Here is a 27605-nt window from a genome sequence, read left to right as displayed (position 1 = left end):
CACTATCAAAGAGTCAGTACTGAGGGAGCGGTGCATTCTCTGAGGGTTAGTACTGAGGGAGTGCTACACTGTAAGACTTTCGGAACTAAAGGAGCACTGCACTGTCAAAGAGCTGCACTGTCAGAGGGTCAGTACTGAGGGTGTACCGCACTGTCACACTGTCGGTATGGGGGCAGTGCCACACTGTCAGAGGGTCAGTACTGAGGGTGTACTGCACTGTCAGAGGGTCAGTACTGAGGGAATGCTGCACTGTCAGAGGGTCAGTACTGCGGGAGTGCTGCACAGTCAGAGGATCAGTACTGTAGGAGTGCTGGACTGTCAGAGGTTCAGTATTGAGGGATAACTAAGCTATCAGAGGGTCAGTACTAAGGGAGTGCTGCACTGTCAGAGTGTCAGTACTGAGGGAGTGCTGTACTGTCAGAGGGTCAGTACTGCGGGAGTGCTGCACTGTCAGTGGAACAGTACTGAGGGAGCGCTGCACAGTCAGAGCGTCATTACTGAGGGAGTGCCACACTGTCAGAGGGTCAGTCCTGAGGGAGTGCTGCACTGTCGGACGGGCAGTACTGAGGGAGTGCTGCACTGTCGGAGGGGCAGTACTGAGGGAGTGCTGTATTGTCAGAAGGTCTGTACAGAAGGAGTGCTACACTGACAGAGGGTCTGTACTGAGGAAGTGCTGCACTGTCAGATGGTCAGTACTGAGGGAGTGCTGTACTGTCGGACGGCCAGTACTGATGGAGCGACGCACTGTGAGAGGGTCTGTACTGTGGGAGACCTACATTGTTGGAGGGTCAGTACTGAGGGAGAGCTGCACTGTCAGAGGGTCAGTACTGAGGGAGCGCCGCACTGTGAGAAGTTCAGTACTGAGGGAGAGCTGCACTGTCAGATTGTCAGTACTGAAGGAGTGCCGCACTGTAAGAGGTTCACTACTCAGGGATTGCTATACTGTGAGAGGGTCCGGACTGAGGGAGTGCTGCACTGTCAGAGGGTCAGTAATGACGGAGTGCTGCACTGTCGGAGGGGCAGGACTGAGGGAGTGCTGTATTGTCAGAAGGTCTGTACAGAAGGAGTGCTACACTGACAGAGGGTCTGTACTGAGGAAGTGCTGCACTGTCAGATGGTCAGTACTGAGGGAATGCTGCACTGTCAGAGGGTCAGTACTGCGGGAGTGCTGCACTATCAAAGAGTCAGTACTGAGGGAGCGGTGCATTCTCTGAGGGTTAGTACTGAGGGAGTGCTACACTGTAAGACTTTCGGAACTAAAGGAGCACTGCACTGTCAAAGAGCTGCACTGTCAGAGGGTCAGTACTGAGGGTGTACCGCACTGTCACACTGTCGGTATGGGGGCAGTGCCACACTGTCAGAGGGTCAGTACTGAGGGTGTACTGCACTGTCAGAGGGTCTGTACGGAGGGATTGCTGCACTATCAGAGGGTCAATTCTGAGGGAGTGCTGCACTGTCATTAGTTCAGGACTGAGGGAGCACCGCACTGTGAGAGTGTCAGTAGTCAGGGATTGCTACACTGTGAGAGGGTCAGTACTGAGGGAGTGCTGCACAGTCAGAGCGTCAGTACTGAGGGAGTGCCACACTGTCAGAGGGTCAGTACTGAGGGAGTGCCGCAGTGTCAGAGGGTCAGTACTAAGGGTCAGCTGCACCGTCAGAGGATCAGTACTGAGAGAGTGCTGCACTGCCGGAGGGTCAGTACTGAGGGAGTGCCGCACTGTTAGAGGGTCAGTACTGAGGGAGTGCCGCACTGTCATTGGGTCAGTACTGAGGGAGTGCTACACTGTCAAAGAGTCAGTACTAAGGGAGTGCCGCACTGCCAGGGGGTCTGTACTGAGGGAGTGTCGCACTGTCAGAGGCTCAGTCCTGAGGGAGTGCTGCACTGTCAGAGACTCAATACTGAGAGAGCACCACACTGTCAGAGCTTCAGTCCAGACGGCAAGTCTCACTATCACTGCACTGAGACAGCACTGCACCATCAGAGTGTCAGTACTGAGGGAGTGCCTCATTGCCAGAGGGTCAGTACTGCGGGAGTGCTGCACTGTCAGAGGGTCAGTACTGAGGGAGTGCTGCACTGTCAGATAGACAGTAATGAGGCACTGCTGGTCTGTCAGAGGTCCAGGACCGAGGCAGAGGGTCAGTACTCAGGGAGTGATTCACTGTCAATCGGTCATTACTGAGGGAGTGCTACACTGTCAATGAGTCAATACTGAGGCTGTGCTGTACTGTCAGAGTGTCAGTTACGATGGAGTGCTGTACTGTCAGAGGTATTGTCCTGAGATTGGGCCACACCGTCGGAGGGTCAGTATAGGGACACTTCCACAATGTCAGAGTCAGTACTGAGGGAGTGCAGCATTGTCAGAGGGTCAGTGTGGAGGGAGTGCAGCATTGTCAGAGGATCAGTATGGAGGCAGTGCAGCATTGTCAGAGGGTCAGTGTGGAGGGAGTGCAGCATTGTCAGAGGATCAGTGTGGAGGGAGTGCAGCAATATCAGAGGATCAGTGTGGAAGGAGTGCAGCATTGTCAGAGGATCAGTATGGAGGGAGTGCAGCATTGTCAGAGGGTCAGTGTGGAGGGAGTGCAGCATTGTCAGAGGGTCAGTGTGGAGGGAGTGCAACATTGTCAGAGGATCAGTGTGGAAGGAGTGCAGCATTGTCAGAGGGTCAGTGTGGAGGGAGTGCAGCATTGTCAGAGAGTCATGACGGGGGGATTGCAGCACAGTCAGAGGTCAGTGTGGAGGGAGTGCAGCATTGTCAGAGAGTCAGGATGGAGGTATTGCTGTGCAGTGAGAGAGTCAGTAATGATGAAGTCCGCACTCTCTGACGGTCAGTACTAATGGATTGCCATGCTACCATAGTGTCGCCCTGTGAGAGTGTTACTACTGAGGGAGCGCTGCACTGTGAAAGGGTTAGAACTGAGGGAACACCGCACTCTGAGGGGATTAGTACTGAGGGATCACCACGCTGTGAGGGGGTCAGTACTGTGGGAGCGTCACGCTATGTGTCTGACAGTCAGTACTGAGTGATTGCTGCATTGCCAGAGGGTCAGTACTGAGAGAGTGATGCATACTCAAAGGGTCATTACTGAGGGAGTGCTACACTGTCAGTGTGTCAGTTCTGAGGGAGTGTTGTTTCAGAGGGTCAGTACTGAGGGAGAGCTGCACTGCCAAAGGGTCAGTACTGAGGCATTGCTGGACTATCAGAAGTGCAGGAATGAGGCAGTGCCGCAATATCAGAGTGTCAGTACTGATGGTGTTCTGCTCTGTCGGAGAGTCAGTACTGAGAAAATGCCACGTTATCGGAGGGTCAGAACCGAGGGAGGGCTACACTGTAAGAGCATCTGTATTGAGGGAGTGCCACATTGTCGGAGGGTCAGTACTGAGGGAATGCCACACTGTATGAGTGTCAGTACTGAGGGAATGCTGCACTGTAGAAATGTCAGTAAAAAGAGAGTGCTGCAGAATCCGAGGGTCAGTACTGAGGGAAAGCTGTTGTGTCAGACCGACATTTCAGAGGGAGTGTTGCAGTGTCAAAGGATCAGTACTGAGGGAGTGCTGCACTGTCAGAGGATCAGTACTGAGGGAGTGCTGCACTGTCAGAGGATCAGTACTGAGGGAGTGCTGCACTGTCAGAGGGCCAGTACTGAGGGAGTGCTGCACTGTCAGAGCGTCAGTTCTGAGGGAACGCTGCACAGTGAGAGGGTCAGTACTGAGGGAGTGCTGCACTGTCAGAGGGCCAGTACTGAGGGATTGCATCACAATCAGGTGTGCAGGTCCAAGTGGCTGTTGCAGTGTCAGAGGGTCAGTTCTGAGGGAGTACTGAACAATCATAGGATGCGCCGCATTGTCTGAAAGTCAGTATGAAGGTGCGCCACACTGTGGGAGGGTCAGTATACGTGTAATGCTACACTGTCAGAAGGTCAGTACTGAGGGAGTGCTGCACTGTCAGAGGGTCAGTTCAGAGGGAGTGCTGCACTGTCAGAGGGTCAGTACTGAGGGAGTGCTGCACTGTCAGAGGGTCAGTACTGAGGGAGTGATTAGATTAGATTAGATTGCTTACAGTATGAAAACAGGCCCTTCGACCCAACAAGTCCACACCGACCCGCCGAAGCGCACCCACCCAGACCGATTCCCCGACATTTGCCCCTGCAACTAAAACTACAGGCAATTTAGTGTAGCCAATTCACCTGACCGGCACATCTTTGGACTGTGGGAGGAAACCGGAGCACCCGGAGGATACCCGTACAGACACGGGGAGAATGTGCAAACTCCACACAGTCAGTCGCCTGAGGTGGGAATTGATACCGGGTCCCTGGCGCTGTGAGTCAACAGTGCTAACGACTGTGCCACCATGCCGCCCACTGAGGGAGTGCTGCACTGTCAGAGGGTCAGTACTGAGGGAGTGCAGCACTGTCGGAGGGTCAGTACTGAGGGAGTGCCACACTATCAGAGGGTCAGTACTGAGGGAGTGCTACACTGTCAGTGGGTCAGTACTGAGGGAGTGCTGCACTGTCAGTGGGTCAGTACTGAGGTAGTGCTGCACTGTCAGAGGTCAGTACTGAGGGAGTGCTACACTGTCAGAGGGTCAGGACTGAAGGAGTGCTGCACTGTCAGATGGTCAGTACTGAGGGATTGCTGCACTGTCAGAGGTCAGTACTGAGGGAGTGCTACACTGTCAGAGGGTCAGTACTGAGGGAGTGCAGCACAATCAGAGGGTCAGTACTGAGGGAGTGCTGCACTATCAGAGGGTCAGTACTCAGGGAGTGCTACACTATCAGAGGGACAGTACTGAGGGAGTGCGGCACTGTCAGTGGGACAGTACTGCGGAAGAGCTGGATTGTCGGAGAGTCTGTACAGAAGGAGTGCTGCACTGTCAGCGGGTCTGTACGGAGGGAGTGCTGCACTGTCAGAGGGTCAGTACTGAGGGAGTGCTGCACTGTCAGAGGGTCAATACTGAGGGCGTGCTGCACTGTCAGACGGTCAGTACAGAGAGAGTGCTACACTATCAGAGGGTCAGTACTGTGGGAGAGCTGCATTGTAAGAAGGTCTGTACAGAAGGAGTGCTACACTGACAGAGGGTCTGTACTGAGGGAGTGCTGCACTGTCAGATGGTCAGTACTGAGGGAGTGCTGCACTGTCGGAGGGGCAGTACTGAGGGAGCGCCGCACTGTGAGAAGGTCAGTACTGAGGGAGAGCTGCACTGTCAGATTGTCAGTCCTGAGGGAGTGCCGCACTGTAAGAGGTTCACTACTCAGGGATTGCTATACTGTGAGAGGGTCAGTACTGAGGGATTGCTGCACTGTCAGAGGGTCACTACTGACGGAGTGCTGCACTGTCAGAGGGTCAGTACGGTGGGAGAGCTGCACTGTCAGAGGATCTGTACGGAGGGAATGCCGCACTATCAGAGGGTCAGTTCTGAGGGAGTGCTGCACTGTCATGGGTTCAGGACTGAGGGAGCGCCGCACTGTGAGAGTGTCAGTATTCTGGGATTGCTACCCTGTGAGAGGGTCAGTACTGAGGGAGTGCTGCACAGTCAGAGCGTCAGTACTGAGGGAGTGCCACACTGTCAGAGGGTCAGTACTGAGGGAGTGCCGCACTGTCAGAGGGTCAGTACTGAGGGTGTGCTGCACTGTCAGAGGATCAGTACTGAGAGAATGCTGCTCTGCCAGAGGGTCAGTATTGAGGGAGTGCCGCACTGTTAGAGGCTCAGTACTGAGGGAGCGCCGCACTGTCATTGGGTCAGTACTGAGGGAGTGCTGCACTGTCAAAGTGTCAGTACTAAGGGAGTGCCGCACTGCCAGAGGGTCAGTACTGAGGGTTTGTCGCACTGTCAGAGGCTCAGTCCTGAGGGAGTGCTGCACTACCAAAGAGTCAGTACTGAGGGAGTGCCGCACTGTCATTGGGTCAGTACTGAGGGAGTGCTACACTGTCAAAGAGTCAGTACTAAGGGAGTGCCGCACTGCCAGGGGGTCTGTACTGAGGGAGTGTCGCACTGTCAGAGGCTCAGTCCTGAGGGAGTGCTGCACTGTCAGAGACTCAATACTGAGAGAGCACCACACTGTCAGAGCTTCAGTCCAGACGGCAAGTCTCACTATCACTGCACTGAGACAGCACTGCACCATCAGAGTGTCAGTACTGAGGGAGTGCTTCATTGCCAGAGGGTCAGTACTGCGGGAGTGCTGCACTGTCAGAGGGTCAGTACTGAGGGAGTGCTGCACTGTCAGATAGACAGTAATGAGGCACTGCTGGTCTGTCAGAGGTCCAGGACCGAGGCAGAGGGTCAGTACTCAGGGAGTGATTCACTGTCAATCGGTCATTACTGAGGGAGTGCTACACTGTCAATGAGTCAATACTGAGGCTGTGCTGTACTGTCAGAGTGTCAGTTACGATGGAGTGCTGTACTGTCAGAGGTATTGTCCTGAGATTGGGCCACACCGTCGGAGGGTCAGTATAGGGACACTTCCACAATGTCAGAGTCAGTACTGAGGGAGTGCAGCATTGTCAGAGGGTCAGTGTGGAGGGAGTGCAGCATTGTCAGAGGATCAGTATGGAGGCAGTGCAGCATTGTCAGAGGGTCAGTGTGGAGGGAGTGCAGAATTGTCAGAGGATCAGTGTGGAGGGAGTGCAGCATTATCAGAGGATCAGTGTGGAAGGAGTGCAGCATTGTCAGAGGATCAGTATGTAGGGAGTGCAGCATTGTCAGAGGGTCAGTGTGGAGGGAGTGCAGCATTGTCAGAGGGTCAGTGTGGAGGGAGTGCAACATTGTCAGAGGATCAGTGTGGAAGGAGTGCAGCATTGTCAGAGGGTCAGTGTGGAGGGAGTGCAGCATTGTCAGAGAGTCATGACGGGGGGATTGCAGCACAGTCAGAGGTCAGTGTGGAGGGAGTGCAGCATTGTCAGAGAGTCAGGATGGAGGTATTGCTGTGCAGTGAGAGAGTCAGTAATGATGAAGTCCGCACTCTCTGACGGTCAGTACTAATGGATTGCCATGCTACCAGAGTGTCGCCCTGTGAGAGTGTTACTACTGAGGGAGCGCTGCACTGTGAAAGGGTTAGAACTGAGGGAACACCGCACTCTGAGGGGATTAGTACTGAGGGATCACCACGCTGTGAGGGGGTCAGTACTGTGGGAGCGTCACGCTATGTGTCGGACAGTCAGTACTGAGTGATTGCTGCATTGCCAGAGGGTCAGTACTGAGAGAGTGATGCATACTCAAAGGGTCATTACTGAGGGAGTGCTACACTGTCAGTGTGTCAGTTCTGAGGGAGTGTTGTTTCAGAGGGTCAGTACTGAGGGAGAGCTGCACTGCCAAAGGGTCAGTACTGAGGCATTGCTGGACTATCAGAAGTGCAGGAATGAGGCAGTGCCGCAATATCAGAGTGTCAGTACTGATGGTGTTCTGCTCTGTCGGAGAGTCAGTACTGAGAAAATGCCACGTTATCGGAGGGTCAGAACCGAGGGAGGGCTACACTGTAAGAGCATCTGTATTGAGGGAGTGCCACATTGTCGGAGGGTCAGTACTGAGGGAATGCCACACTGTATGAGTGTCAGTACTGAGGGAATGCTGCACTGTAGAAATGTCAGTACAAAGAGAGTGCTGCAGAATCCGAGGGTCAGTACTGAGGGAAAGCTGTTGTGTCAGACCGACATTTCAGAGGGAGTGTTGCAGTGTCAAAGGATCAGTACTGAGGGAGTGCTGCACTGTCAGAGGATCAGTACTGAGGGAGTGCTGCACTGTCAGAGGATCAGTACTGAGGGAGTGCTGCACTGTCAGAGGGCCAGTACTGAGGGAGTGCTGCACTGTCAGAGCGTCAGTTCTGAGGGAACGCTGCACAGTGAGAGGGTCAGTACTGAGGGAGTGCTGCACTGTCAGAGGGCCAGTACTGAGGGATTGCATCACAATCAGGTGTGCAGGTCCAAGTGGCTGTTGCAGTGTCAGAGGGTCAGTTCTGAGGGAGTACTGAACAATCATAGGATGCGCCGCATTGTCTGAAAGTCAGTATGAAGGTGCGCCACACTGTGGGAGGGTCAGTATACGTGTAATGCTACACTGTCAGAAGGTCAGTACTGAGGGAGTGCTGCACTGTCAGAGGGTCAGTTCAGAGGGAGTGCTGCACTGTCAGAGGGTCAGTACTGAGGGAGTGCTGCACTGTCAGAGGGTCAGTACTGAGGGAGTGATTAGATTAGATTAGATTGCTTACAGTGTGAAAACAGGCCCTTCGACCCAACAAGTCCACACCGACCCGCCGAAGCGCACCCACCCAGACCGATTCCCCGACATTTGCCCCTGCAACTAAAACTACAGGCAATTTAGCGTAGCCAATTCACCTGACCGGCACATCTTTGGACTGTGGGAGGAAACCGGAGCACCCGGAGGATACCCGTACAGACACGGGGAGAATGTGCAAACTCCACACAGTCAGTCGCCTGAGGTGGGAATTGATACCGGGTCCCTGGCGCTGTGAGTCAACAGTGCTAACGACTGTGCCACCATGCCGCCCACTGAGGGAGTGCTGCACTGTCAGAGGGTCAGTACTGAGGGAGTGCAGCACTGTCGGAGGGTCAGTACTGAGGGAGTGCCACACTATCAGAGGGTCAGTACTGAGGGAGTGCTACACTGTCAGTGGGTCAGTACTGAGGGAGTGCTGCACTGTCAGTGGGTCAGTACTGAGGTAGTGCTGCACTGTCAGAGGTCAGTACTGAGGGAGTGCTACACTGTCAGAGGGTCAGGACTGAAGGAGTGCTGCACTGTCAGATGGTCAGTACTGAGGGATTGCTGCACTGTCAGAGGTCAGTACTGAGGGAGTGCTACACTGTCAGAGGGTCAGTACTGAGGGAGTGCAGCACAATCAGAGGGTCAGTACTGAGGGAGTGCTGCACTATCAGAGGGTCAGTACTCAGGGAGTGCTACACTATCAGAGGGACAGTACTGAGGGAGTGCGGCACTGTCAGTGGGACAGTACTGCGGAAGAGCTGGATTGTCGGAGAGTCTGTACAGAAGGAGTGCTGCACTGTCAGCGGGTCTGTACGGAGGGAGTGCTGCACTGTCAGAGGGTCAGTACTGAGGGAGTGCTGCACTGTCAGAGGGTCAATACTGAGGGCGTGCTGCACTGTCAGACGGTCAGTACAGAGAGAGTGCTACACTATCAGAGGGTCAGTACTGTGGGAGAGCTGCATTGTAAGAAGGTCTGTACAGAAGGAGTGCTACACTGACAGAGGGTCTGTACTGAGGGAGTGCTGCACTGTCAGATGGTCAGTACTGAGGGAGTGCTGCACTGTCGGAGGGGCAGTACTGAGGGAGCGCCGCACTGTGAGAAGGTCAGTACTGAGGGAGAGCTGCACTGTCAGATTGTCAGTCCTGAGGGAGTGCCGCACTGTAAGAGGTTCACTACTCAGGGATTGCTATACTGTGAGAGGGTCAGTACTGAGGGATTGCTGCACTGTCAGAGGGTCACTACTGACGGAGTGCTGCACTGTCAGAGGGTCAGTACGGTGGGAGAGCTGCACTGTCAGAGGATCTGTACGGAGGGAATGCCGCACTATCAGAGGGTCAGTTCTGAGGGAGTGCTGCACTGTCATGGGTTCAGGACTGAGGGAGCGCCGCACTGTGAGAGTGTCAGTATTCTGGGATTGCTACCCTGTGAGAGGGTCAGTACTGAGGGAGTGCTGCACAGTCAGAGCGTCAGTACTGAGGGAGTGCCACACTGTCAGAGGGTCAGTACTGAGGGAGTGCCGCACTGTCAGAGGGTCAGTACTGAGGGTGTGCTGCACTGTCAGAGGATCAGTACTGAGAGAATGCTGCTCTGCCAGAGGGTCAGTATTGAGGGAGTGCCGCACTGTTAGAGGCTCAGTACTGAGGGAGCGCCGCACTGTCATTGGGTCAGTACTGAGGGAGTGCTGCACTGTCAAAGTGTCAGTACTAAGGGAGTGCCGCACTGCCAGAGGGTCAGTACTGAGGGTTTGTCGCACTGTCAGAGGCTCAGTCCTGAGGGAGTGCTGCACTACCAAAGAGTCAATACTGAGGGAGTGCTGCACTGTCAGAGACTCAATACTGAGAGTGCACCACACTGTCAGAGTTTCAGTCCAGACGGCACGTCTCACTATCACTGCACTGAGAAAGCACTGCACCATCAGAGGGTCAGTACTGAGGAAGTGCCTCATTGCCAGAGGGTCAGCACTGAGGGAGTGCTGCACTGTCAGAGGGTCAGTACTGAGGGAGTGATACAATGTCAATGGGTCAGTACTGAGGGAGTGCTACACTGTCAATGAGTCAATACTGAGGCTGTGCTGTACTGTCAGAGTGTCAGTTACGATGGAGTGCTGTACTGTCAGAGGTATTGTCCTGAGATTGGGCCACACTGTCGGAGGGTCAGTATAGGGCCACTTCCACACTGTCAGAGTCAGTACTGAGGGAGTGCATCACTATCAGAGGATCAGTGTGGAGGGAGTGCTGTATTGTCAGAGGATCAGTAGGGAGGGAGGGCAGCATTGTCAGAGGATCAGTGTGGAGAGGGTGCAGCATTGTCAGAGGATCAGTATGGAGGGAGTGCAGCATTGTCAGAGGATCAGTATGGAGGGAGTGCAGCATTGTCAGAGGGTCAGTGTGGAGGGAGTGCAGCACAATCAGAGGGTCAGTACTGAGGGAGTGCTGCACTATCAGAGGGTCAGTACTCAGGGAGTGCTACACTATCAGAGGGACAGTACTGAGGGAGTGCGGCACTGTCAGTGGGACAGTACTGCGGAAGAGCTGGATTGTCGGAGAGTCTGTACAGAAGGAGTGCTGCACTGTCAGCGGGTCTGTACGGAGGGAGTGCTGCACTGTCAGAGGGTCAGTACTGAGGGAGTGCTGCACTGTCAGAGGGTCAATACTGAGGGCGTGCTGCACTGTCAGACGGTCAGTACAGAGAGAGTGCTACACTATCAGAGGGTCAGTACTGTGGGAGAGCTGCATTGTAAGAAGGTCTGTACAGAAGGAGTGCTACACTGACAGAGGGTCTGTACTGAGGGAGTGCTGCACTGTCAGATGGTCAGTACTGAGGGAGTGCTGCACTGTCGGAGGGGCAGTACTGAGGGAGCGCCGCACTGTGAGAAGGTCAGTACTGAGGGAGAGCTGCACTGTCAGATTGTCAGTCCTGAGGGAGTGCCGCACTGTAAGAGGTTCACTACTCAGGGATTGCTATACTGTGAGAGGGTCAGTACTGAGGGATTGCTGCACTGTCAGAGGGTCACTACTGACGGAGTGCTGCACTGTCAGAGGGTCAGTACGGTGGGAGAGCTGCACTGTCAGAGGATCTGTACGGAGAGAATGCCGCACTATCAGAGGGTCAGTTCTGAGGGAGTGCTGCACTGTCATGGGTTCAGGACTGAGGGAGCGCCGCACTGTGAGAGTGTCAGTATTCTGGGATTGCTACCCTGTGAGAGGGTCAGTACTGAGGGAGTGCTGCACAGTCAGAGCGTCAGTACTGAGGGAGTGCCACACTGTCAGAGGGTCAGTACTGAGGGAGTGCCGCACTGTCAGAGGGTCAGTACTGAGGGTGTGCTGCACTGTCAGAGGATCAGTACTGAGAGAATGCTGCTCTGCCAGAGGGTCAGTATTGAGGGAGTGCCGCACTGTTAGAGGCTCAGTACTGAGGGAGCGCCGCACTGTCATTGGGTCAGTACTGAGGGAGTGCTGCACTGTCAAAGTGTCAGTACTAAGGGAGTGCCGCACTGCCAGAGGGTCAGTACTGAGGGTTTGTCGCACTGTCAGAGGCTCAGTCCTGAGGGAGTGCTGCACTACCAAAGAGTCAATACTGAGGGAGTGCTGCACTGTCAGAGACTCAATACTGAGAGTGCACCACACTGTCAGAGTTTCAGTCCAGACGGCACGTCTCACTATCACTGCACTGAGAAAGCACTGCACCATCAGAGGGTCAGTACTGAGGAAGTGCCTCATTGCCAGAGGGTCAGCACTGAGGGAGTGCTGCACTGTCAGAGGGTCAGTACTGAGGGAGTGATACACTGTCAATGGGTCAGTACTGAGGGAGTGCTACACTGTCAATGAGTCAATACTGAGGCTGTGCTGTACTGTCAGAGTGTCAGTTACGATGGAGTGCTGTACTGTCAGAGGTATTGTCCTGAGATTGGGCCACACTGTCGGAGGGTCAGTATAGGGCCACTTCCACACTGTCAGAGTCAGTACTGAGGGAGTGCATCACTATCAGAGGATCAGTGTGGAGGGAGTGCTGTATTGTCAGAGGATCAGTAGGGAGGGAGGGCAGCATTGTCAGAGGATCAGTGTGGAGAGGGTGCAGCATTGTCAGAGGATCAGTATGGAGGGAGTGCAGCATTGTCAGAGGATCAGTATGGAGGGAGTGCAGCATTGTCAGAGGGTCAGTGTGGAGGGAGTGCAGCATTGTCAGAGGATCAGTGTGGAAGGAGTGCAGCATTGTCAGAGGGTCAGTGTGGAGGGAGTGCAGCATTGTCAGTGAGTCAGGATGGAGGTATTGCAGTGCAGTGAGAGAGTCAGTAATGATGAAATCCGCACTCTCTGACGGTCAGTATTAATGGATTGCCATGCTGCCAGAGTGTCGCCCTGTGAGAGTGTTACTACTGAGGGAGTGCTGCACTGTGAAAGGGTTAGAATTGAGGGAACACCGCACTCTGAGGGGATTAGTACTGAGGGATCACCACGCTGTGAGGGGGTCAGTACTGATGGAGCATCACGCTATGTGTCGGACAGTCAGTACTGAGTGATTGCTGCATTGCCAGAGGGTCAGTACTGAGAGAGTGATGCACACTCAAAGGGTCATTACTGAGGGAGCGCTACACTGTCAGTGTGTCAGTTCTGAGGGAGTGTTGTTTCAGAGGGTCAGTACTGATGGAGTGCTGCACTGCCAAAGGGTCAGTACTGAGGCAATGTTGTACTATCAGAAGTACAGGAATGAGGCAGTGCCGCACTATCAGCGTGTCAGTACTGATGGTGTTCTGCTCTGTCGGAGAGTCAGTACTGAGAAAATGCCACGTTATCGGAGGGTCAGAACCGAGGGAGTGCTACACAGTAAGAGCATCTGTATTGAGGGAGTGCCACATTGTCAGAGGGTCAGTACTGAGGGAATGCCACACTGTATGAGTGTCAGTACTGAGGCAACGCTGCACGGTAGAAATGTCAGTACAACGAGAGTGCTGCAGAGTCCGAGGTTCAGTACCGAGAGAGTGGTGCACTGTGAGAGCATCTGTATTGAGGGAGTGCCACATTGTCGGAGGGTCAGTACTGAGGGAATGCCACACTGTATGAGTATCAGTACTGAGGGAGCGCTGCACTGTAGAAATGTCAGTACAAAGAGAGTACTGCACAATCCGAGGGTCAGTACTGACGGAAAGCTGTTGTGTCAGACCGTCACTTCTGAGGGAGTGTTGCAGTGTCAAAGGATCAGTACTGAGGGAATGCTGCACTGTCAGAGGATCAGTACTGAGGGAGTGCTGCACTGTCAGAGGATCAGTACTGAGGGAGTGCTGCACTGTCAGAGGGCCAGTACTGAGGGAGTGCTGCACTGTCAGAGCGTCAGTTCTGAGGGAACGCTGCACAGTGAGAGGGTCAGTACTGAGGGAGTGCTGCACTGTCAGAGGGTCAGTACTGAGGGAGTGCTGCACTATCAGAGGGTCAGTACTGTGGGAGTGCTGCATTGTCAGAGGTCAGTACTGAGGGAGTGCCACACTATCAGAGGGTCAGTACTGAGGGAGTGCTGCACTGTTAGAGGTCAGTACTGAGGGAGAGCAACACTGTCAGATTGTCAGTACTGAGGGAGTGCTGCACTGTCAGAGGGTCAGTACTGAGGGACTGCAGCACTGTCGGAGGTCAGTACTGAGGGAGTGCTACACTGTCAGAGGATCAGTACTGAGGGAGTGCAACACTATCAGAGTGTCAGTACTGAGGGAGTGCTACACTGTCAGAGGGTCAGTACTGAGGGAGTGCGGCACTGTCAGTGGGACAGTACTGTGGAAGAGCTGCATTGTCGGAGGGTCTGTACAGAAGGAGTGCTGCACTGTCAGCGTGTCTGTACGGAGGGAGAGCTGCACTGTCGTAGGGTCAGTACTGAGGGAGTGCTGCACTGTCAGAGGGTCTGTACTGTGGGAGAGCTGCATTGTTGTAGGGTCAGTACTGAGGGAGCACCATGTGTCAGAGGGTCAGTACTGAGTGAGAGCTGCACTGTCAGAGGGTCAGTACTGAGTGAGAGCTGAACTGTCAGAGGGTCAGTACTGAGGGAGAGCTGCACTGTCAGAGGGTCAGTCTGAGGGAGAGCTGCACTGTCAGAGGGTCAATACTGAGGGTGTGCTGCACTGTCAGACGGTCAGTACAGAGAGAGTGCTACACTATCAGAGGGTCAGTACTGTGGGAGAGCTGCATTGTCAGAAGGTCTGCACAGAAGGGGTGCTACACTGACAGAGGATCTGTCCTGAGGGCGTGCTGCACTGTCAGTGGGTCAGTACTGAGGTAGTGCTGCACTGTCAGAGGTCAGTACTGAGGGATGCTGCACTGTCAGAGGGTCAGTACTGAGGGAGTGCTGCACTGTCAGATGGTCAGTACTGAGGGTGTGCAGCACTGTCAGAGGTCAGTACTGAGGGAGTGCTACACTGTCAGAGGGTCAGTACTGAGGGAGTGCAGCACTATCAGAGGGTCAGTACTGAGGGAGTGCAGCTCTCTCAGAGGGTCAGTACTGAGGGAGTGCTGCACTGTCAGATGGTCAGTACTGAGGGAGTGCGGCACTGTCAGTGGGACATTACTGTGGAAGAGCTGCATTGTCGGAGGGTCTGTACGGAGGGAGAGCTGCACTGTCGTAGGGCCTGTACGGAGGGAGAGCTGCACTGTCGTAGGGTCAGTACTGAGGGAGTGCTGCACTGTCAGAGGGTCTGTACTGTGGGAGAGCTGCATTGTTGTAGGGTCTGGACTGAGGGAGCACCATGGTGTCAGAGGGTCAGTACTGAGTGAGAGCTGCACTATCAGAGGGTCAGTACTGAGTGAGAGCTGAACTGTCAGAGGGTCAGTACTGAGGGAGAGCTGCACTGTCAGAGGGTCAATACTGAGGGCGTGCTGCACTGTCAGACGGTCAGTACAGAGAGAGTGCTACACTATCAGAGGGTCAGTACTGTGGGAGAGCTGCATTGTCAGAAGGTCTGTACAGAAGGGGTGCTACACTGACAGAGGGTCTGTACTGAGGGAGTGCTGCACTGTCAGATGGTCAGTACTGAGGGTGTGCTGCACTCTCGGATGGGCAGTACTGAGGGAGCGCCGCACTGTGAGAGGGTCTGTACTGTGGGAGACCTGCATTGTTGGAGGGGCAGTACTGAGGGAGAGCCGCACTGTGAGAGGGTCTGTACTATGGGAGACGTGCATTGTCAGATGGTCAGTACTGAGGGAGTGCTGAACTGTCGGAGGGGCAGTACTGAGGGAGCGCGGCACTGTGAGAGGGTCTGTACTGTGGGAGACCTGCATTGTTGGAGGGTCAGTACTGAGGGAGCGCCGCATTGTGAGAAGGTCAGTACTGAGGGAGAGCTGCACTGTCAGATTGTCAGTACTGAGGAAGTGCCGCACTGTAAGAGGTTCACTACTCAGGGATTGCTGTACTGTGAGAGGGTCAGTACTGAGGGGGTGCTGCACTGTCAGAGGGTCAGTACGGTGGGAGAGCTGCACTGTCAGAGGGTCTGTACGGAGGGAATGCTGCACTATCAGAGGGTCAATTCTGAGGGAGTGCTGCACTGTCATGGGTTCAGTACTGAGGGAGCGCCGCACTGTCAGATGGTCAGTACTGAGGGATTGCAGCACTGTCAGAGGTCAGTACTGAGGGAGTGCTACACTGTCAGAGGGTCAGTACTGAGGGAGTGCAACACTATCAGAGGGTCAGTACTGAGGGAGTGCTGCACTATCAGAGGGTCAGTACTGAGGGAGTGCTACACTATCAGAGGGTCAGTACTGAGGGAGTGCGGCACTGTCAGTGGGACAGTACTGCGGAAGAGCTGGATTGTCGGAGGGTCTGTACAGAAGGAGTGCTGCACTGTCAGCGGGTCTGTACGGAGGGAGTGCTGCACTGTCAGAGGGTCAGTACTGTGGGAGAACTGCACTGTCGGAGGGTCAGTACTGAGGGAGAGCTGCACTGTCAGAGGGTCAATACTGAGGGCGTGCTGCACTGTCAGACGGTCAGTACAGAGAGAGTGCTACACTATCAGAGGGTCAGTACTGTGGGAGAGCTGCATTGTAAGAAGGTCTGCACAGAAGGAGTGCTACACTGACAGAGGGTCTGTACTGAGGGAGTGCTGCAATGTCAGATGGTCAGTACTGAGGGAGTGCTGCACTGTCGGAGGGGCAGTACTGAGGGAGCGCCGCATTGTGAGAAGGTCAGTACTGAGGGAGAGCTGCACTGTCAGATTGTCAGTCCTGAGGGAGTGCCGCACTGTAAGAGGTTCACTACTCAGGGATTGCTATACTGTGAGAGGGTCAGTATTGAGGGATTGCTGCACTGTCAGAGGGTCACTACTGACGGAGTGCTGCACTGTCAGAGGGTCAGTACGGTGGGAGAGCTGCACTGTCAGAGGATCTGTACGGAGGGAATGCCGCACTATCAGAGGGTCAATTCTGAGGGAGTGCTGCACTGTCATGGGTTCAGGACTGAGGGAGCGCCGCACTGTGAGAGTGTCAGTAGTCATGGATTGCTACCCTGTGAGAGGGTCAGTACTGAGGGAGTGCTGCACAGTCAGAGCGTCAGTACTGAGGGAGTGCCACACTGTCAGAGGGTCAGTACTGAGGGAGTGCCGCACTGTCAGAGGGTCAGTACTGAGGGAGTGCGGCACTGTCAGTGGGACAGTACTGTAGAAGAGCTGCATTGTCGGAGGGTCTGTACAGAAGGAGTGCTGCACTGTTAGCGTGTCTGTACGGAGGGAGAGCTGCACTGTCGTAGGGTCAGTACTGAGGGAGTGCTGCACTGTCAGAGGGTCTGTACTGTGGGAGAGCTGCATTGTTGTAGGGTCAGTACTGAGGGAGCACCATGGTGTCAGAGGGTCAGTACTGAGTGAGAGCTGCACTGTCAGAGGGTCAGTACTGAGTGAGAGCTGAACTGTCAGAGGGTCAGTCTGAGGGAGAGCTGCACTGTCAGAGGGTCAATACTGAGGGTGTGCTGCACTGTCAGACGGTCAGTACAGAGAGAGTGCTACACTATCAGAGGGTTAGTACTGTGGGAGAGCTGCATTGTCAGAAGGTCTGTACAGAAGGGGTGCAACACTGACAGAGGATCTGTCCTGAGGGCGTGCTGCACTGTCAGTGGGTCAGTACTGAGGTAGTGCTGCACTGTCAGAGGTCAGTACTGAGGGATGCTGCACTGTCAGAGGGTCAGTACTGAGGGAGTGCTGCACTGTCAGATGGTCAGTACTGAGGGAGTGCAGCACTGTCAGAGGTCAGTACTGAGGGAGTGCGACACTGTCAGAGGGTCAGTACTGAGGGAGTGCAGCACTATCAGAGGGTCAGTACTGAGGGAGTGCAGCTCTCTCAGAGGGTCAGTACTGAGGGAGTGCTGCACTGTCAGATGGTCAGTACTGAGGGAGTGCGGCACTGTCAGTGGGACAGTACTGTGGAAGAGCTGCATTGTCGGAGGGTCTGTACGGAGGGAGAGCTGCACTGTCGTAGGGCCTGTACGGAGGGAGAGCTGCACTGTCGTAGGGTCAGTACTGAGGGAGTGCTGCACTGTCAGAGGGTCTGTACTGTGGGAGAGCTGCATTGTTGTAGGGTCTGGACTGAGGGAGCACCATGGTGTCAGAGGGTCAGTACTGAGTGAGAGCTGCACTATCAGAGGGTCAGTACTGAGTGAGAGCTGAACTGTCAGAGGGTCAGTACTGAGGGAGAGCTGCACTGTCAGAGGGTCAATACTGAGGGCGTGCTGCACTGTCAGACGGTCAGTACAGAGAGAGTGCTACACTATCAGAGGGTCAGTACTGTGGGAGAGCTGCATTGTCAGAAGGTCTGTACAGAAGGGGTGCTACACTGACAGAGGGTCTGTACTGAGGGAGTGCTGCACTGTCAGATGGTCAGTACTGAGGGTGTGCTGCACTCTCGGATGGGCAGTACTGAGGGAGCGCCGCACTGTGAGAGGGTCTGTACTGTGGGAGACCTGCATTGTTGGAGGGTCAGTACTGAGGGAGTGCTGCACTATCAGAGGGTCAGGTCTGTGGGAGTGCTGCATTGTCAGAGGTCAGTACTGAGGGAGTGCCACACTATCAGAGGGTCAGTACTGAGAGAGTGCTGCACTGTCAGTGGGTCAGTACTGAGGTAGTGCTGCACTGTTAGAGGTCAGTACTGAGGGAGCGCCGCACTGTGAGAGGGTCTGTACTGTGGGAGACCTGCATTGTTGGAGGGGCAGTACTGAGGGAGAGCCGCACTGTGAGAGGGTCTGTACTATGGGAGACGTGCATTGTCAGATGGTCAGTACTGAGGGAGTGCTGAACTGTCGGAGGGGCAGTACTGAGGGAGCGCTGCACTGTGAGAGGGTCTGTACTGTGGGAGACCTGCATTGTTGGAGGGTCAGTACTGAGGGAGCGCCGCATTGTGAGAAGGTCAGTACTGAGGGAGAGCTGCACTGTCAGATTGTCAGTACTGAGGAAGTGCCGCACTGTAAGAGGTTCACTACTCAGGGATTGCTGTACTGTGAGAGGGTCAGTACTGAGGGAGTGCTGCACTGTCAGAGGGTCAGTACGGTGGGAGAGCTGCACTGTCAGAGGGTCTGTACGGAGGGAATGCTGCACTATCAGAGGGTCAATTCTGAGGGAGTGCTGCACTGTCATGGGTTCAGTACTGAGGGAGCGCCGCACTGTCAGATGGTCAGTACTGAGGGATTGCAGCACTGTCAGAGGTCAGTACTGAGGGAGTGCTACACTGTCAGAGGGTCAGTACTGAGGGAGTGCAACACTATCAGAGGGTCAGTACTGAGGGAGTGCTGCACTATCAGAGGGTCAGTACTGAGGGAGTGCTACACTATCAGAGGGTCAGTACTGAGGGAGTGCGGCACTGTCAGTGGGACAGTACTGCGGAAGAGCTGGATTGTCGGAGGGTCTGTACAGAAGGAGTGCTGCACTGTCAGCGGGTCTGTACGGAGGGAGTGCTGCACTGTCAGAGGGTCAGTACTGTGGGAGAACTGCACTGTCGGAGGGTCAGTACTGAGGGAGAGCTGCACTGTCAGAGGGTCAATACTGAGGACGTGCTGCACTGTCAGACGGTCAGTACAGAGAGAGTGCTACACTATCAGAGGGTCAGTACTGTGGGAGAGCTGCATTGTAAGAAGGTCTGCACAGAAGGAGTGCTACACTGACAGAGGGTCTGTACTGAGGGAGTGCTGCACTGTCAGATGGTCAGTACTGAGGGAGTGCTGCACTGTCGGAGGGGCAGTACTGAGGGAGCGCCGCATTGTGAGAAGGTCAGTACTGAGGGAGAGCTGCACTGTCAGATTGTCAGTCCTGAGGGAGTGCCGCACTGTAAGAGGTTCACTACTCAGGGATTGCTATACTGTGAGAGGGTCAGTATTGAGGGATTGCTGCACTGTCAGAGGGTCACTACTGACGGAGTGCTGCACTGTCAGAGGGTCAGTACGGTGGGAGAGCTGCACTGTCAGAGGATCTGTACGGAGGGAATGCCGCACTATCAGAGGGTCAATTCTGAGGGAGTGCTGCACTGTCATGGGTTCAGGACTGAGGGAGCGCCGCACTGTGAGAGTGTCAGTAGTCATGGATTGCTACCCTGTGAGAGGGTCAGTACTGAGGGAGTGCTGCACAGTCAGAGCGTCAGTACTGAGGGAGTGCCACACTGTCAGAGGGTCAGTACTGAGGGAGTGCCGCACTGTCAGAGGGTCAGTACTGAGGGTGTGCTGCACTGTCAGAGGATCAGTACTGAGAGAGTGCTGCTCTGCCAGAGGGTCAGTATTGAGGGAGTGCCGCACTGTCATAGGGTCAGTACTGAGGGAGCGCTGCACTGTCAAAGTGTCAGTACTAAGGGAGTGCCGCACTGTCAGAGGGTCAGTACTGAGGGTTTGTCGCACTGTCAGAGGCTCAGTCCTGAGGGAGTGCTGCACTACCAAAGAGTCAATACTGAGGGAGTGCTGCACTGTCAGAGACTCAATACTGAGAGTGCCCCACACTGTCAGAGTTTCAGTCCAGACGGCACGTCTCACTATCACTGCACTGAGAAAGCACTGCACCATCAGAGGGTCAGTACTGAGGGAGTGCCTCATTGCCAGAGGGTCAGTACTGAGGGAGTGCTGCACTGTCAGAGGGTCAGTACTGAGGGAGTGACACAGTGTCAATGGGTCAGTACTGAGGGAGTGCTACACTGTCAATGAGTCAATACTGAGGCTGTGCTGTACTGTCAGAGTGTCAGTTACGATGGAGTGCTGTACTGTCAGAGGTATTGTCCTGAGATTGGGCCACACTGTCGGAGGGTCAGTATAGGGCCACTTCCACACTGTCAGAGTCAGTACTGAGGGAGTGCATCACTATCAGAGGATCAGTGTGGAGGGAGTGCTGTATTGTCAGAGGATCAGTAGGGAGGGAGGGCAGCATTGTCAGAGGGTCAGTGTGGAGAGGGTGCAGCATTGTCAGAGGATCAGTATGGAGGGAGTGCAGCATTGTCAGAGGATCAGTATGGAGGGAGTGCAGCATTGTCAGAGGATCAGTGTGGAAGGAGTGCAGCATTGTCAGAGGGTCAGTGTGGAGGGAGTGCAGCATTGTCAGAGAGTCATGACGGGGGGATTGCAGCACTGTCAGAGGTCAGTGTGGAGGGAGTGCAGCATTGTCAGTGAGTCAGGATGGAGGTATTGCTGTGCAGTGAGAGAGTCAGTAATGATGAAATCCGCACTCTCTGACGGTCAGTATTAATGGATTGCCATGCTGCCAGAGTGTCGCACTGTGAGAGTGTTACTACTGAGGGAGTGCTGCACTGCGAAAGGGTTAGAATTGAGGGAACACCGCACTGTGAGTGGATTACTACTGAGGGATCACCACGCTGTGAGGGGGTCAGTACTGAGGGAGCATCACGCTATGTGTCGGACAGTCAGTACTGAGTGATTGCTGCATTGCCAGAGGGTCAGTACTGAGAGAGTGATGCACACTCAAAGGGTCATTACTGAGGGAGCGCTACACTGTCAGTGTGTCAGTTCTGAGGGAGTGTTGTTTCAGAGGGTCAGTACTGAGGGTGCTGCACTGCCAAAGGGTCAGTACTGAGGCATTGCTGGACTATCAGAAGTACAGGAATGAGGCAGTGCCGCACTATCAGAGTGTCAGTACTGATGGTGTTCTGCTCTGTCGGAGAGTCAGTACTGAGAAAATGCCACGTTATCGGAGGGTCAGAACCGAGGGAGTGCTACACTGTAAGAGCATCTGTATTGAGGGAGTGCCACATTGTCAGAGTTCAGTACTGAGGGAATGCCACACTGTATGAGTGTCAGTCCTGAGGCAATGCTGCACTGTAGAAATGTCAGTACAACGAGAGTGCTGCAGAGTCCGAGGGTCAGTAACGAGAGAGTGGTGCACTGTGAGAGCAACTGTATTGAGGGAGTGCCACATTGTCGGAGGGTCAGTACTGAGGGAATGCCACACTGTTTGAGTATCAGTACTGAGGGAGCGCTGCACTGTAGAAATGTCAGTACAAAGAGAGTACTGCACAATCCGAGGGTCAGTACTGAGGGAAAGCTGTTGTGTCAGACCGTCACATCTGAGGGAGTGTTGCAGTGTCAAAGGATCAGTACTGAGGGAATGCTGCACTGTCAGAGGATCAGTACTGAGGGAGTGCTGCACTGTCAGAGGGCCAGTACTGAGGGAGTGCTGCACTGTCAGAGCGTCAGTTCTGAGGGAACGCTGCACAGTGAGAGGGTCAGTACTGAGGGAGTGCTGCACTGTCAGAGGGTCAGTACTGAGGGAGTGCTGCACTATCAGAGGGTCAGTACTGTGGGAGTGCTGCATTGTCAGAGACTCAATACTGAGAGTGCACCACACTGTCAGAGTTTCAGTCCAGACGGCACGTCTCACTATCACTGCACTGAGAAAGCACTGCACCATCAGAGGGTCAGTACTGAGGGAGTGCCTCATTGCCAGAGGGTCAGTACTGAGGGAGTGCTGCACTGTCAGAGGGTCAGTACTGAGGGAGTGATACACTGTCAATGGGTCAGTACTGAGGGAGTGCTACACTGTCAATGAGTTAATACTGAGGCTGTGCTGTACTGTCAGAGTGTCAGTTACGATGGAGTGCTGTACTGTCAGAGGTATTGTCCTGAGATTGGGCCACACTGTCGGAGGGTCAGCATAGGGCCACTTCCACACTGTCAGAGTCAGTACTGAGGGAGTGCATCACTATCAGAGGATCAGTGTGGAGGGAGTGCTGTATTGTCAGAGGATCAGTAGGGAGGGAGGGCAGCATTGTCAGAGGGTCAGTGTGGAGAGGGTGCAGCATTGTCAGAGGATCAGTATGGAGGGAGTGCAGCATTGTCAGAGGATCAGTATGGAGGGAGTGCAACATTGTCAGAGGATCAGTGTGGAAGGAGTGCAGCATTGTCAGAGGGTCAGTGTGGAGGGAGTGCAGCATTGTCAGAGAGTCATGACGGGGGGATTGCAGCACTGTCAGAGGTCAGTGTGGAGGGAGTGCAGCATTGTCAGTGAGTCAGGATGGAGGTATTGCTGTGCAGTGAGAGAGTCAGTAATGATGAAATCCGCACTCTCTGACGGTCAGTATTAATGGATTGCCATGCTGCCAGAGTGTCGCACTGTGAGAGTGTTACTACTGAGGGAGTGCTGCACTGTGAAAGGGTTAGAATTGAGGGAACACCGCACTGTGAGGGGATTACTACTGAGGGATCACCACGCTGTGAGCGGGTCAGTCCTGAGGGAGCATCACGCTATGTGTCGGACAGTCAGTACTGAGTGATTGCTGCATTGCCAGAGGGTCAGTACTGAGAGAGTGATGCACACTCAAAGGGTCATTACTGAGGGAGTGCTACACTGTCAGTGTGTCAGTTCTGAGGGAGTGTTGTTTTAGAGGGTCAGTACTGAGGGAGTGCTGCACTGCCAAAGGGTCAGTACTGAAGCATTGCTGGACTATCAGAAGTGCAGGAATGAGGCAGTGCCGCACTATCAGAGTGTCAGTACTGATGGTGTTCTGCTCTGTCGGAGGGTCAGTACTGAGAAAATGCCACGTTATCGGAGGGTCAGAACCGAGGGAGTGCTACACTGTAAGAGCATCTGTATTGAGGGAGTGCCACATTGTCAGAGGGTCAGTACTGAGGGAATGCCACACTGTATGAGTGTCAGTCCTGAGGCAATGCTGCACTGTCGAAATGTCAGGACAACGAGAGTGCTGCAGAGTCCGAGGGTCAGTAACGAGAGAGTGGTGCACTGTGAGAGCATCTGCATTGAGGGAGTGCCACATTGTCGGAGGGTCAGTACTGAGGGAATGCCACAATGTTTGAGTATCAGTACTGAGGGAGCGCTGCACTGTAGAAATGTCAAATACAAAGAGAGTACTGCACAATCCGAGGGTCAGTACTGAGGGAAAGCTGTTGTGTCAGACCGTCACTTCTGAGGGAGTGTTGCAGTGTCAAAGGATCAGTCCTAAGGGAATGCTGCACTGTCAGAGGATCAGTACTGAGGGAGTGCTGCACTGTCAGAGGATCAGTACTGAGGGAGTGCTGCACTGTCAGAGGGCCAGTACTGAGGGAATGCTGCACTGTGAGAGGGTCAGTACTGAGGGAGTGCTGCACTATCAGAGGGTCGGAACTGAGGGAATGCTGCACTGTGAGAGGGTCAGTACTGAGGGAGTGCTGCACTGTTAGAGGGTCATTACTGAGGGAATGCTGCACTGTGAGAAGGTCAGTACTGAGGGGGTGCTGTACTGTCAGAGGTTCCGTACTCAGGGATTGCTACACTGTGACAGGGTCGGTACTGAGGGAGATGTGCATTGTCGGAGGATCTGTACAGAAGGAATGCTGCAATGTCAGAGGGTCTGTACGGAGGGAGTGCTGCACTGTCAGAGGGTCAGTACTGAGGGAGTGCTGCACTGTCAGAGGGTCAGTACCGAGGGAGTGCTGCACTATCAGAAGGTCTGTACTGTGGGAGAGCTGCATGGTTGGAGGGTCAGTACTGAGGGAGCACCACGCTGTCAGAGAGTCAGTACTGAAGGAGAGCTGCACTGTCAGAGGGTCAGTACTGAGGGAGTGCTGCACTGAGAGGGTCAGTACTGAGGGAGTGTCGCACTGTCAGAGAGTCCGTTCTGAGGGCTTGCCGGACTGTCAGAGGGTTAGTTTGAGGGAGAGCTGCACTGTCAGAGAGTCAGCACTGCGGGTGTGCTGTACCTTCGGAGGGTCAGTACTGTGGTAATGCTGCACTGTCAGAGTGTCATTACTGAGGGATTGCTACACTGTGAGAGGGTCAGTACTGAGGGAGTGATGCACTGTCAGAGGATCATTACTGAGGGAGTGCTGCGCTGTCAGGGGGTCAGTAATGGGGGATTGCCGCAATGTCAGAGGGTCAATCTGGGGGCACTGCTGCACTGTGAGAAGGTCAGTACTGAGGGAGCGTTGCACTGTCAGAGGGTCAGAACTGAGGGAGTGCTGCACTGTCAGCGCATCAGTCTGGGGGATACCTGCATTGTAAGAGAGTCAGTACTGAGTGAGTGCCACACTATCAGATGGGCTGAATGGCCGAATTTCTGCTCCCATGTCTTGTGGTCTACGAGGAATATCTAGAATTGTTCAGTAGATTTCTGCCTCTGCTTCCTAAAGACCCTGCTCAGTAATGATTCCCACGTCCGGATTCCAGAGACTGTGTTCAAACAGACAGTCTTCATTTGGTTACCACCCTCTTTTCCCAGGGATCGAGTTTTCGTTTCGCGTGACTGACCTGCCAGCTCAAAGGGATATTTTCATTCTGCAGGGCTGAGGTTTATTCCTCAGCTTCCGTGTTCTCATCCCAAGTGAATCCCACTGCCCCACACTCAGCACAGTCGTGTGTTCCTTATTTCTGAGCTGCCCAATGCTAAACCACATCCAGAATGACATCCTACTCTCCTCCAAATCGTATCGCAGGCTAATTGCCTGGGAGCGAGGAGTGCTCAGAGAGGAAATAAAAATCTGAAAGGACTTTACAGTGACATTAAGGGTGAATTGATAATGAGAGAAAGAGTAGGTTGTGGAACACGGTGAAAATTTGTGCATGGACCCAAAGGCTACAGTGAATGGATGCATTTTGTCAGCGCTCATTGGGACAGGGTTGATATGGAATCGTGAAGATGCTCTGTGATACAATTAAATGAATTTGCAGATATAGAGAGAGATGGTTCTGAGTGGTCTGGCCTTCTTACAACCCAATAAATCTCCAAAGACGGTGGAAATGTATCTCGTTTACCGATTGAGGTGATGGAGGAAGTAGCAGGTACACTTGCAAACATTTTCAAATCCCCTCTGGCCACAGGAGAGATGTCTTCGGACTGACCATGTGGTGCTGTTCGTCAAGAAGGAGCATGGGATATACCAGGCAGGTACAGGCCAGTCAGGCTAATACCGTGGGTGGGACGTCTGTTGGAAGCAATTTTGGGAGATAGAACTAATCAGCATTTAAAGAGACTGGAGTTCATGAAGAACAGTTAGAATGGTTGTGTTAAGGCGAGCTCAGGTCTGACCAATGGGATTGCACTTTTTAAGGAGGTGACCGGGTGTGTAAATAAGGGCAATAATTTCCTGTCGCCTGCTTGGAGGTCAGGAAGGCTTTTATCAGGATCCATATTGGAAACTGATAGTGAACATAAACACTCAAGATCCAAGGAATTCGGCGCAGAATGTTGAGTGGCAGGAAGCAGACAGTGATGTTCCAATTAGAAATCTCTGTCCGTCCATGTTTCACTGCTGGGGTCTTGCTGATGTGGTTGTTAGAAAAGATTTCGATTTGAATGGTGGAGGGTGAATCATTGGGTTCATGAATGATATGAAGATTGGTGGGGTGATAAATACTGAGGATGATAGCCTTAGGTTACAGAAGGATGCAGATGGCCTTGTCATATGGACCGACCAGTGGCAACGGGTGAGGTGCCTGAAGACTGGAGGGTGATTAATGATGTGCCATTATTGAAGTAAGGCTGCAAGGAACAGCCATTGAGCTGTGGAGCTGTGAGCCTGATGGCAGTGGTGGGTAAGCTGTTGGAGGGCATTCTGAGAGACAATTTACATGCATTTGGAAAAGCAAGAATTGATTAGGGATGGTCAGCTTGGCTTTGTTTGTGGAAATGGTTTGTCCAACTTGATAGAGCTTTTGAAGGGATGACCAAGGAGACAGATGAGAAGGTTTCACATGGGAGATTGCTTAGCAAAAGGTTAGATGAGATGGCATCCAAGGAGAGAGGACAGCACGGTGCCTCAGTGGTTTGATTCTAACTCCCGGTGACTGTCTGTGTGGAATTTACACATTCTCTCTGTATCTGTGCGGGTTTCCTCCGGGTGCTCCAGTTTCCTCCCACCGCCCAAAGGTGCCATGGGAAATGCAGCATTACAGGGATAGAGTAGAGGATGTGAGTCTGGGTGCGATGCTGTTCAGACAGTCAGTGTGGAGCCAATGGACGGAATGGCTTGCTTCTACACTGTAGGAATTCTAAAATTAATCCAGAGAGACAAGTCATGTTTTGGGGAACTGGGCTCCAATCTAGGACAGGAGTGGATGTGGGTCCTTACAGTCTGAAAGGGTTTGAACGCAATCTGAGGGGGGAGCTGGGCTGCATTCTGAAATGTTGAGGATGTGAATGATTTGTGGAGCTACTGTCAAAGGGGCTTTGGGTGTTAAACACAACAAAGTGATGCTTTTTCGGTATTTAGGGAGCACTTTCTAGGTATTGAGGGAGAACTATCTGGGGTATTGAGGACGCACTTTCTGTGGTATTGATGGAGCACTTTCTGAGGTACAGAGGGAGCACTTTCTGAGGTATTGAGGGAGCACGATCTGAGGAATTGAGGGAGCATTATCTTAGGTACTAAGGGAGAACTATCTGAGGTATTGAGGGAGCACGATCTGAGGTATTGAGGAAGCACGTTCTGAGGTGTAGAGGGAGCACTGTCTGAGGCACTGAGGGATCAGTTACTGAGGTACTGAGGGAGCACATTCTGAGGTATTGAGGGAGTATTTTCTGAGATACTGAGGGATCACTTTCTGAGGTATTGAGTGAGCACTTTCTGATGTACTGAGGAAGCACTATCTGAAGTCCTGAGGAAGCACTATCAGAGGTATTAAGGGAGCACTGTCTGAGGTACAGAGGGATCACTTTCTGAGATTTTGAGGGAGCACTTTCATAGATATTGAGGAAACACTTTCTGAGGTATTGAGGGAGCATTTTCTGAGGTACTCAGGGATCACTTTCTGACATACTGAGGAAGCACTATCTGAGGTACTGAGGGAGACATATCTGAGGTATTGAGGGAGCACTGTATGAGGTACTGAGGGATCATTTTCTGAGATTTTCAGTTAGCACTATCTGAGGTACTGAAGGAGCACGTTCTGAGATATTGAGGGAGCAATTTCAGAGGTATTGAGGGAGCACTTTCAGAGCTAGTGAGGGAGAACTATCTGA

The 27605-nt window shown here is 53.4% G+C and overlaps 1 protein-coding gene across 1 annotated transcript in view; it reads left to right on the top strand.

Annotated features, from left to right (window-relative positions):
* The first annotated feature begins 12857 nt into the window (after positions 1-12857).
* The window catches only part of LOC148141519 (uncharacterized), a 49760-nt gene continuing 35012 nt past the window's right edge, over positions 12858-27605 (top strand). The window contains exons 1-2 of the mRNA XM_087978138.1: positions 12858-12950; positions 13419-13610. Of these exons, the coding sequence (XP_087834264.1) occupies positions 12858-12950; positions 13419-13610 (285 nt within the window). The remainder of the gene's footprint in view (positions 12951-13418; positions 13611-27605) is intronic.

This window comes from Chiloscyllium plagiosum, unplaced genomic scaffold, assembly GCF_037043375.1.
Source record: "Chiloscyllium plagiosum isolate Xiang-an unplaced genomic scaffold, Cpla_swu_hap1 HiC_scaffold_33, whole genome shotgun sequence".
Taxonomy (NCBI): Eukaryota; Metazoa; Chordata; class Chondrichthyes; order Orectolobiformes; family Hemiscylliidae; genus Chiloscyllium; species Chiloscyllium plagiosum.
Note: the sequence above shows the minus strand (reverse complement) of the source record. Positions and strands in the feature narration are given on the sequence as shown.